The sequence below is a fragment of the Aotus nancymaae genome, unplaced genomic scaffold (genome assembly GCF_030222135.1).
Source record: "Aotus nancymaae isolate 86718 unplaced genomic scaffold, 86718_ANA_hifiasm-v0.15.2.pri h1tg000003l, whole genome shotgun sequence".
Lineage (NCBI taxonomy): Eukaryota > Metazoa > Chordata > Mammalia > Primates > Aotidae > Aotus > Aotus nancymaae.
The window spans coordinates 22,974,110-22,986,371 of NW_026988414.1; the positions used below are offsets into that span (position 1 = coordinate 22,974,110).

At 47.7% G+C, this 12,262-nt stretch overlaps 1 protein-coding gene and 1 pseudogene across 1 annotated transcript; both read left to right on the forward strand.

Moving 5' to 3' along the window:
* Positions 1-1,439: 1,439 nt before the first annotated feature.
* On the forward strand, positions 1,440-3,342 carry ACTL7B (actin like 7B). The gene has a single exon (XM_012439018.2). The coding sequence runs from the start codon at positions 1,994-1,996 to the stop codon at positions 3,245-3,247; it is 1,254 nt and encodes a 417-aa protein (XP_012294441.2). The 5' UTR covers positions 1,440-1,993; the 3' UTR covers positions 3,248-3,342.
* A 7,115-nt stretch (positions 3,343-10,457) lies between these two features.
* On the forward strand, positions 10,458-10,497 carry LOC135277395 (U7 small nuclear RNA; annotated as a pseudogene).
* The last annotated feature ends 1,765 nt before the right edge of the window (positions 10,498-12,262 follow it).

Consider the following 12,262-nt stretch of genomic DNA (forward strand, 5'->3'; position numbering starts at 1 on the left):
TGGAGTGGCGGGGTGGGTAGTTTGGTGAGAAAGATGGTTACAGCTGATTAGAACTAGGGGAAAGTTGTTTACCAAAACTATAGGCAAGGGGGTGCAGAGAACTAGGAAATTAAACTTTAAAATGGAGAATTAAAGAATAAGAGCTGAATTCTTTGAAGAGAAACTTGGAGTTCACTATATCTAACACCTAATCTGACTTTTTAATTTTTGGACTGGGAGGGGCAGCTTAAGTTGGAGGTCCCTATGGCACTCTAGTGAATTTGTCCTTTCTGGATGACAGGCCATCTTTCTTTGCTTGGGCACAGGTAAGGCATTCATCCTTCCCTCTGCCTCACATCCCACATCACAAGAGTCCATCAGGGAAGGCCTCAAATGCCAGAGTAAGAGCTCAGATTGAAGTAAGGGATGCTTGGGGAAACAACAGATAGGGTTCTATTCTACTTTCTTTCTTTCTTTTTTTTTTTTTTTTGAGACGGAGTTTTGCTCTTGTTACCCAGGCTGGAATGCAATGGTGCAATCTCGGCTCACCGCAACCTCCGCCTCCTGGGTTCAGGCAATTCTCCTGCCTCAGCCTCCTGAGTAGCTGGGACTACAGGCGTGCGCCACCATGCCCAGCTAAATTTTTTTTGTATTTTTTTAGTAGAGACGGAGTTTCACCATGTTGACCAGGATGGTCTCAATCTCTTGACCTCGTGATCCACCCGCCTCGGCCTCCCAAAGTGCTGGGATTACAGGCGTGAGTCACCGCGCCCGGCCCCCTCTATTCTACTTTCTAAACTTCTCTAGAACAAGGCTCTTCCTCGCTTCCACACTCTCACAGCCCTAGGTCATGCCCCCTTCAAGTCTTATCAGAATTTCTCCAATGACCTCGTTTCAGTCTCAGTTTCTTGTCTTGCCCCTCCTACCCATTCTCTACATTACAGCCAAATGCAGATCTTTCTAACATTTTTCTAGAGGGCAAATCGGATCATCTCCCTGCTTAAAGTCTTCACAGGTTCCCTGGCTCTCCTCAATGTAGTCTAAACCTGCTTCTGGCATTTGATGCCCTCCCTGTTTGGCTCTGCGACTTCTCTAGCTTCATCTGTTTTTCCAGACACTTTCACTGTGGGAAGTTCTTCCCCATGCCTCCATCTGAGCCTTTGCTCAAGTTGTGCTTTCTGCCTGGGACATCTTCCCCTCCTCTTAACTACCTCACAAATACCTAACCTCTTCCAGGATTCAACTTAAGCATCACCTTCTCTCTCCAGAGCACCTTCTGACTCCGTGTGTCAAATGAGTTCTCAAGTAGACTTCTTCCTGCAAACCCATCTGCATCTATTCCATCTTCTTACCCAGACTGGGCACTACTGGTGGCCTGCGTTATCACCTATCACTGGTAGGCTGCACTGGGCAGAACCTACTGCATACCCCAGTAAATGCTGAAAGAAGGGAAGAAAGAACACTTGGGGCTGTTAAGGAGGCCTAGTGCACTGGAGTTTGATGAATTTGGGTTAAGGTACAAACACCCCAAGTGCTATTTGCTCTTGGACAAGCCCTTAGAATTCTGAGCCTCGTTTCCTCAGCTCTGACTACCTGCAGAACAATGTAAGTGAAGTACCTGGTACAGTGCCTGCCTTACTGGAGGGGCTCAAATATTCAGGCCCTCTCCCCCAAGAAGCAGAGGAGGAAAGGTGTCCAGTAGTGAACAGGTTAGACATGGAAATGCAAGGGGGCTAAGCAGAAACCTCTGAGACCCCAGTGAGCTTGGATGTCTAAAACTGCCAGCCATTTGCTGGCACACAGGATAGAGCAAGTGACACTGAGAGTTAGAGAGATGGCGGTGGGGGTGACAGGCCAAGAGCCTGCCAAAGCCCCCTCCCTGGCTACCTGAATGGACCAGCCCAGAGTGACATCACAATCCCTGGTGGTTGGCACGGCACTGCGGGAGGTGAGCTCTCATTTCTCCCCAGGGAGCTCTAGGCTGTGGATGTGAGAAGGGGTGCTAGGAAGGCAGATGGCGACAAGGAACAGCCTTAGCCCCATGCCCCTGGGCACAGCTCAGGGTGACCCTGGAGAGGCAGGAATGCTGCCAGGCCCTGATGCTGGCCTCCAGGACACAGATGCAGCCACTCAGCTCAAGATGAAGCCCAGGAAGGTGCGCAAGATCAGGGCAATCATCATCGACCTGGGCTCCCAGTACTGCAAGTGCGGCTACGCGGGAGAGCCGAGGCCCACCTACTTCATCTCCTCCACCGTGGGCAAACGCTGCCTTGAGGCGGCCGACGCCGGTTACACCCGCAAGGAGACCTTGGTGGGCCATGAGCTGCTGAGCACAGAGGCGCCTCTCGAGCTGGTGAACCCGCTGAAGCACGGCGTCGTGGTGGACTGGGACTGCGTGCAGGACATCTGGGAGTACATCTTCCGCACGGCCATGAAGATCGTCCCCGAGGAGCACGCTGTGCTGGTCTCGGACCCTCCGCTCAGCCCCAGCAGCAACCGGGAGAAGTACGCGGAGCTCATGTTCGAGGCCTTCGGCATCCCCGCCATGCACGTGACGTCCCAGTCGCTGCTGTCCATCTACTCATACGGCAAGACTTCGGGGCTCGTGGTGGAGAGCGGACACGGCGTCTCGCACGTGGTGCCCATCTCCGAGGGCGACGTGCTGCCGGGACTGACCAGCCGTGCCGACTACGCTGGGGGTGACCTCACCAACTACCTGATGCAGCTGCTCAACGAGGCAGGCCACGCATTCACGGACGACCACCTGCACATCATAGAGCACATCAAGAAGAAGTGCTGCTATGCAGCCTTACTGCCCGAGGAGGAGCTCGCCCTGCTCCCGGAGGAGCTGCGTGTGGACTACGAGCTCCCGGACGGCAAGCTTATCACCATCGGCCAGGAGCGTTTCCGCTGCTCCGAGATGCTCTTCAAGCCCTCCCTGGCCGGCAGCACCCAGCCTGGCCTCCCGGAGCTCACGGCCGCCTGCCTGGGCCACTGCCAGGACACAGGCTTCAAGGAGGCGATGGTCGCCAACGTGCTGCTGTGTGGCGGCTGCACCATGCTGGATGGCTTCCCCGGGCGCTTCCAAAGGGAGCTGAGCCTCCTCTGCCCCGGGGACAGCCCTGCGGTCGCTGCCAGTCCCGAGAGGAAGACCTCTGTGTGGACCGGCGGCTCCATCCTGGCCTCCCTGCAGGCCTTCCAACAGCTCTGGGTCAGCAAGGAAGAGTTTCAGGAGCAGGGCAGCGTGGCCATCTACAGCAAGTGCTGAGCCTCCACATCTCCATAGACAGGGCCTCCAGCACAGGGGGCCACGGGCAGCTCTATACACATTTACAGAATTTCACATAAAGCTTTACTCTGCAATGGTGCTTGTCTAGTCTGGGTTTCTTGCTTCAGTCTGATAGCAGAGGGTGGCGGGGAGCTGGGCTTAGAAGTGGCAGCACCTTTTGCTCTGGAAGTCGGGGCTGTAAGGAAGGGGACTACCATACTGATCCTACCCCCTCTGCCTGCCTCATGATGGTGACATCATCTCAGGGCCTAGAAAGTGGCCTCCTGTTTCATTAGCACCTCTAGGTTCAAAACCTGATCCAACAGACACTCTTCATCGCTGGCTCAACTAAGGGGGTTGGCTCCGATGAAGGGACTAGCTTGGGTCATCTGGTGGTGGGTCAGACAAGACACACAGCTGGGTATCCTGCTCCAGTCTCCTGTTGCTGCTGCTCACAAGTGCTCATAACCTTAACACTGCTTGATCACTCCAGGTCCCCTAACTTCCCCCTACTGCCCGCCAGCCTCAGTGTGGAGCCCACGGCTGTGCCAGCGCATCTCCTGGGTGTGAAGCACCATTTCTACCCATCTGTAGGCGTACCCCTTTCAACAGCAGCCAAAGTTGCAGCTATTTTTCTGGAGTCACAAAGCAGAGCTGCTGATCCCAGAGGATGTCAGAGGAACCAGAAAGTTCTTTAGAAATTGGGTCCTCTCCCTGCTGTAGAGATGGGAAAATTGGGCCGGGCAAGGTGGCTCACGCCTGTAATCCCAGCATTCTGGGAGGCCAAGGCAGGGGATCACCTGAGGTCAGGAGTTCAAGACCAGCCTGGCTAACATGGTGAAACACTGTCCTTACAAAAATTAGCTGGGCATGGTGGTAGGCACCTGTAATCTCAGCTACTCGGGAGGCTGAGGCAGGAGAATCACTTGAACCAGGGAGGTGGAGGTTGCAGTGAGCTGAGATCATGCCACTGCACTCCAGCCTGGTCAACAGAGCAAGGCTCCAAAAAGAAAAAAAAGTCTCCAAAAAAAAAAAAAAAAGATGAGAAAACTGAGGACTAGAGAGGAGAGGGCCAGCCTAATGCCAGTGGTTGAGCTCAGGTCTCCTGATCCACATCAAGATTATTCCCAGAAGGGCAAGCGTGGCTCTTAATGGGTAGTCAGCAACCCAAAGCACTTACCATGCATCTACTGTGGGCCAGGCCGAGGGCTGGGGACTGAGAAATGACCAGAACACAATCCCTTCCGTTGGCAATCACACACAGCTAATGGACAACCACATTGGTAGGGAGGCAAGGTCTGAGCTAAGTGTTCATGGTGGCAAAAATGTAGTGCTGGTGCATTGGAAAGCTATAAATGGAGAAGTTGCCAGGCATGGTGGCCACTTACTGGCTTTGGGGCTGAGGGAGAAGCTGTAGAGGCGTGTGAGATTTCAGCTGGTGACTGGCTGCCTATTTAGAAGAGTGGGTTCCTGCCCCCCTCCCTACCCTCACCTTTCAATGGAGTTCATCACCCAGTTGATCCCATCTATGGGATCATACATCCATGAGCTGCATAGCCTTGGATGGGCTTGGATGGTCTGAGATTTAAATATCCCAAAGTCATGTCACCTCTTACCTTAAGCAAAGGACCCTGACTTGGGGCACTCCATGAGGCTGCCTCTGTCCTGGGCCCAGTGCTGGGGTCTGCAGACTTGGGCAAGAACCAGACAGTCATTATCACCTAAGGCCTTGCTCTTCAGTCCTTCGGCATATAGCCTGGAGTTTGAATACCCCTGGTCAAGCAGGGCCTTGGCACCAGGTGTGAAACCTGGGCTCTTTCCTGGAGATGGATGTTGCAGATTGGAGGCCTGGAGGCTGAAGGTGGCCAATAGGCATATTTATGTGGCCATTGCAGTATATAAGCTTTTTCTTGAATGTGAATTTTTTTCAGTGGAGCTACATTTTTCCAGGTTGCCAATGTTTCTGCCACACTGCTCACGGGTAGAGAGAGGGGTGAGCACACTGGCTAGCCTCTACAGGTATGTTTCTTAGGAAGAAAGAAGTTGAATTCTCTCTCTAAAGGTGATGCTGATATAGGAAAAGGAGGGAAGCATGTGAAGAACAGACCAGGAGCCCCCAACCTGCACCCCCTTGTCCCTTCTCCAGACCAGGAATCATACTTGGGACTAGCTCACATTCCCGAGGTAGAACAGTTGATGCCTCCAACTTTCCTCTTATCCCTTTCCACAACTCCCAGTTTCTGCATGGGCATCGGATGTGGCCTGGAACTGACTGCTCTTCCAGCATCAAGGAAGAGCATGTGATTTAGGCCTAGCCAATCAGCACGTCAAGGCAAAAGCATGTGATTTCAGCTCAGCCAATCAGCGCAATAATGATTGGCTCTGGGTGAGCATGCGCTCTTGGTAGAGTGAGTCCTGGAGAGTAAATCCTGTGCCCTTTGCTTGGAAGCTGGATGTGAAGTTAAGGGGTTCGTTCTAGCACTGCTCAGCCACTTGTTACCAGGAAAGAAGCCAGCTTGAAGCTGACCCACCAAGGATTGTGGAGCTGAGAGAAACAAAGCTGGTGCCCTGGTGACAAAGTGAACATCCGAATCAAACCGCGCCTAGAGTTTGAATCCACTCCCAGGTATTTCAGTTCTGTGAGCCACGCGCTCAACTTCATTCATGTCTATTAGAGTCGATTGTCTGTTACTCAGCTGAAAGCGTTCCAGCTGCTTCAGTTTCCTTCTCAACAAAAGCATTCCTCTGGAACAGGTTTGCATGGAGGAGAGACTGGGGTTGGAGAGGCCTCTTTTAATTGAAATATTAAGACCAATAAATCATTTTTTCCTTACCAGAAAACTATGACATAAGAAGAGTTTTTGTCAAGGTACTAGAGGATGTCAGATAGCACACCACACTGAAGGGCAGAGACCAAGGAGTGTCTGTTGACCGTTATCTTATATATTTACTTCTTAGATATTTGTCCCCAAGGTTAGACTAAGAGCTTATTGAGGGCAGGAACTGTGCCTCCCTTATTTTGGTTTTCTCAGAGTATGGTGCAGAGCATGGCATAGAATTAGTTGGTGTTTAGTACATGCCAAATGAATTAATTTATTCCCAGTCTATGAGGTAGATATTACAGTATTCCCCCCACCCCACCCCTGCCCGGTTTTACAAGTGAGAACACTGAGGCTTGGAGAGGCTAGGAGTCTTGTGCAAGGTCACCCATCTGGTAAACCAAAGTCTTGTGCTAAATGAAAGTTTTGAGATTCCACAATGCCTTTTTGCCCTTGTCTCTTACCTTCCTGAAAATTACCAATCTCTTTTCCAAGGAAAAAACTACATATAAAAATTGCTTTCAAATCATGCACAACAAATTTGATGTGATTTCATAGTCATTATCCTGAGGTTTCAAAGTTAAAAATGCCAATCTTTTAGCAAAGAATAGACTTGTCTTGCTGGAACCTTCCAAAGACATAAGCAAGCATTAGAGTGACATCAAGTGGTGAAGTCCTACCACTTCCACATGGCAAGAGTCTTGTTTTCCTCACTGTCCAGGCAGTCTGATCTCTCTCCCCAAATGTTTGTTACGAAGTTTGCTCTAAGAGTTATTTGCACAAGGTCTTTTTATTTATTTATTTTTTGAGATGGAGTTTTGCTCTTGTTGCCCAGGCTGGAGTGCAATGGTGTAGTCTCGGCTCATGCAACCTCCACCTCCCAGCTTCAAGCAATTCTCCTACCTCAGCCTCCCAAGTAGCTGGGATTACAGGTGCCTGTCACCATACCTGGCTAATTTTTGTCTTTTTAGAAGAGATGGGGTTTCACCATGTTGGCTAGGCTGGTCTCGAACCCTTGACTTCAGGTGATTCGCCCACTTTGGCTTCCCAAAGTGCTGGGATTACAGGCATGACCCATCATGCCCGGCCCCAAGGTCTTTTTAAGAAATTAACTTTAAAACGTTGGGCATGTGGCTCATGCCTGTAATCCCAGCCACATGGAACTGTAAGTCCAATTAAACCTCTTTCTTATGTAGATTGTCCAGTCTTGAGTATGTCTTTATCAGCATATGAAAACTGACTAATAGTAAATTGGTACTAATAGAGTGGGGGATTGCTGAAAAGATGCCTGAAAATGTAGAAGCAACTTTGGAACTCAGGCAGAGATTTGAACACTTTGAAGGGGTTAGAAGAAGACAGGAAAATGTGAGAAAGTTTGGAACTTCCTAGAGACTTGTTGAATGGCTTTGCCCAAAATGCTGATAGCAATACACACAAGAAAATCCAGGCTGAGGTGGTCTCAGATGGAGATGAGGAACTCATTGGGAACTGGAGCAAAGGTGACTCTCTTTACGTTTTAGCAAAGAGAATTGTGGCATTTTGCCTCTGCCCTAGAGATTTGTGGAACTTTGAACTTGAGAGAGATGATTTAGGGTATCCGGGGGAAGAAATTTCTAAGCAGAAAAGCATTCAAGAGGTAACTTGGGTGCTATTAAAGGCATTCAGTTCTATAAAGGAAGCAGAGCATAAAAGTTTGGAAAATTTGCAGCCTGACTATGTGATAGTAAAGAAAAATCTATTTTTTGGTAGGAAATTCAAGCTGGCTGCAGAAATTTGCATAAGTAGCAAGAAGCCTAATGTTAATCTCCATGACCATGGGGAAAATGTCTCCAGGCCATGTCAGAGACCTTCACAGCAGCCCCTCCCATCATAGGCCCAGAGGCCCAGGAGGAAAAAGTGATTTTGTGAGCTGGGCCCTGGGTCCCCATGCTGTATGCAGCCTAGGAACTTGGTGACCTGTGTCCCAGCCACTCCAGCCATGGCTGAAAGGGGCCAATGTACAGCTTGGACTGTGGCTTCAGAGGGTGGAAGCCCCAGGTTCTGGGAGCTTCCACATGGTGTTGAGCATGTGGGTACACAGAAATCAAGAACTGAGGTTTGGGAACCCCACCTAGATTTCAGAAGATGTATGGAAACGCCTGGATGCCCCGGCAAAAGTTTGCTGCAGGGGCAGGGTGCTCATGGAGAACCTCTGCTAAGGCAGTTCAGAAAGGAAATATGGGGTTGGAGCCTCCACGCAGAGTCTCTACTGAAGCACCACTTAGTGGAGATGTGAGAAGAGGGCCACAGTCCTCCAGACCCCAGAATGGTAGATCCACTGACAGCTTGCACCATTCACCTGGAAAAGCCACAGACACTCAATGCCAGCCCATGAAAGCAGCTGGGGGAGAGGCTGTATCCTGCAAAACCACAGGGACGGAGCTGCCCAAGACCATGGGAACCCACCTCTTGCATCAGCATGACCTGGATGTGAGACCTGCAGTCAAAGGAGATCATTTTGGAGCTTTAAAATTTGACTGCCCTGCTGGATTTCAGACTTGGATGGGCCCTGTAACCCCTATTTATTTGGCCAGCTTATCTCATTTGGAATGTCTGTATTTACACAATACCTATACCCCCATTGTATCTAGGAAGGAAGTAGCTTGTTTATGATTTTACAGGCTCATAGGTGGAAGGGACTTGCCTTGTCTCAGATGAGACTTTGGACTGTGGACTTTTGGGTTAATGCTGAAATAAGTTAAGATTTTGGGGGACTGTTAGGAAGGTATAGTTGGTTTTGAAATGTGAGGATATGAGACTTGGAGGGAGCAAGGATGGAATGATATGGTTTGGCTGTGTCCCCACTGAAATCTCAGCTTGAATTGTATCTCTCAGAATTCCCACATGTTGTGGGAGGGACCCAGGGGGAGGTAATTGAATCATGGGGCCAGTCTTTCCCATACTACTGTCATGATAGTGAATAAGTCTCACAAGATCTGATGGGTTATCAGAGGTTTCTGCTTTTGCTTCTTCCTCATTCTCTCTTGCCACTGCCATATAAGAAGTACCTTTTGCCCTCTGCCATGATTGTGAGACCTTCCCCAGCTACATGGAACTGTAGCTGTAACATCATATGGAACACCTGTGATCCCAGCCATTCCAAATGGGAGAAATTGGACAAAGCAAAGGGGTTACAGGGCCCATGCAAGTCTGAAATCCAGCAGGGAAGTCAAATTTTAAAGCTCCAAAATGATCTCCTTTGACTCCAGGTTTCACATCCAGGTCACGCTGATGTTAAGAGGTGGGTTCCCATGGTCTTAGGCAGCTCCGCCCCTGTGGCCTTGCCGGGTACGGTCTCCCTCCTGGCTGCTTTCACAGGCTGGCATCGAGTGTCTGTCCAATTAAATCTCTTGCCCAATTTGGGTTATGTCTTTATCAGCAGCATGAAAATGGACTAATACAAAAGTCTATTAATTTTTTTTAAATGAAGCTTAAAAAAAAAGACAATCTACAGAGGCCAGAGGCCAGGTGTGGTGGCTCAAACCTGTAATCCCAGCACTTTGGGAGGCCAAGGCAGGTGGATCACCTGAGATCGGGAGTTTGAGACCAGCCTGACCAACATGGAGAAACCTCATCTCTACTAAAAATACAAAATTAGCTGGGCATGGTGGCACATGCCTATAATCCCACCTACTCAGGAGGCTGAGGCAGGAGCATCGCTTGAACCTGAGAGGTGGAGGTTGTGGTGAGCCAAGATAACACCATTGCTCTCCAGCCTGGGTAATAAGAGCAAAACTCCGTCTCAAAAAAGAAAAAAAAAAAAGAAGCTAAAAACAAGACAGTCTACAGGCTGAGCGAAAATACTTACAAAAAATATATATTAAGTATATCCAGAATTTTTAAACTCCTCTAAACAGTTAAAAAAATCCAATTTAAAAAATGACCATAAGACATAACAGACATTTCACCAAAAAAGATACATAGTTGGCAGATAAGCACATGAAAAGAATGTTCAACATCACTAGCCATGGAAATGCAAGTTAAACCCACAATGAGATCTTACAATCCATCTATCCGAATGGGAAAAATAGAAGTAACCACCAAAGCTGGTGAAGATGAAGAGAAACTGGGTCTTCATATGTTGCTGGTGGGAATGTAAAATGGTACAGTTATTGTGGAAAACAGTTTGACAATTTCTTTAAAATGAAACATGCAGCTACCATACTACCCAGAAGCTGCACTTGTGCATTTATCCCAGAGAAACGAAGCCTGCTTTCACACTAAAACCTGTGCACAAATGTTCGTAACAACTTTGCTCATAATAGCCAAAACTAGACACAATTCAGGTATCTTTCAATGGGTGAGTGGATTCAAACCATGGACTACTAGTCAGTAATAGAAAAGAACAAAGTAGGTGTTATTGCTCTTTTAGAATTTTTCTAGCAGGGCCAGGCACGGTGGCACATTTCTGTAATGCCAGGACTTTGGAAGGCCAAGGCAGGAGAATTGCTTGAGACCAGGAGTTTAAGACCAACTTGGGCAACATAGACCCTGTCCCTAAAAAACAAAAAAAATTTTTAAAAAATTAGCCAGGCATGGTTGTGCATGCCTATAGTCCTAGCTACATGGGAGTCTGTGGTGGGAGGATCACTTGAGCCCAGGAATTCGAGGCAACAGTGAGCTCTGATTGTGCCACTGCACTCCAGCCTGGGCAACAGAGCAAGACCCTGTCTCAGAAAACAAAGCAGGTTTTCCAGTTCTTACTGGGAGGCCCCCATGGGGGTTGGAGAAGAATAAACTATAGATAGAAGCAACAACTTGGATAAATCTCCAGGGAATTATGCTGCTAGAAAAAAGTCAATCCCTGAAGGTTACATACTGCATGATTCCATTCACGTGTCATTTTTGAAAAAACAAAATCACAGAAATGGAGCACAGATTTGAGGTTCTAATGGTTAGGGTTGAGAGGGCAGGGGAAGTGTATATGGCTATAAAAAGAACATGGGAGGATCCTTGCAGTGGTGAACTGTTGTCAGCATCATGATTGTGACATTATACTATAGTTTTTCATGACATTACCATGGGGAGAAATTGGTTAACGGTACCTAGCATCTCTATTAATTCTCATAACTGCATGTGAATTTACAGTAATCTCATAATTAAAAAATCTAATTAAAAAATAAATAGATACGGAAAAAACGTGTATTCTAATGTCCAAGCCACACCTTTGACCTTTAAATCAAAATCTCTAAGGGTGGGACTAGGTATTAATATTTATACATTTTTTTAGATGATTCCAGTGTGCAGCCGAGTTTGAAAACCGGTATCTTAGCCAACTGTGTGGAGCATGAGAAGCCAGCACAGGAAGCAGTGGAGAGCGTTGGGACTGTACACGTGAGTGGAGACTAGTTGTGTGGTCTTGGGCGAGCCATTTAAACTCATGTAGCCTTGGGCTCTTCTTCGTAAATTAATTATAACCTGTGCTTACTTCTCAGAACTGATTTGAAGATCAAGGAGAAAATGTAGGTGAAGTGTTTCATGAGTTGTAAAGTATAATATAAATGTCCTGATCGATGGGTAATATATATTGTACATCCGTACAAATATGTGTGTTTTTAAATATGTACTGTATGCAGATGTTTTCAAGTTTAGTATCTCACTTAATCTCATCAACAACTCAGCGTTATAGGAGTTGGGATCGTAATTTTATAATGAGAAGCCTGAGGCACACAAAAGGTAATAATAATACCTTTGGCTGTAGCAGTGTAGATTCTGTTCTAGCAAAACTCCCTCTGCCATAGTTTACCCAACAGAGGTGGTTGTCAAGGTCACCTAGGTTTAAAAGTAAGTCCCTACTTTCAAGTCGAAGAGACTTAAATGAATATGTAAATAAAATTCCTGTAAGGGCAATTTTGGTTGCATCATCTGGATCACAGTTTGAATTCTGCACTTCACGTTGCAATACAGATGAAGCTAAGCACAAGGAAGAAAAATGGATGTTGAGAATGAGAAAGTGCCTGATTCCCAAATAATCTGTGCCCAGCAAGAAGTGAGAGGACACCTGGAGTAAGAACAAGCTAGGACTTGTGGCGTCCCATTAATCCCTTTAATGCCTGTGTTTGATTACAAAGGTAGTTAAAAACACATTAAGTATGGAAAAAGCTGATTCTGGCATCAGGCTTTCACCAAGTGAAAAGAATGACAATGTAAAAGAGAA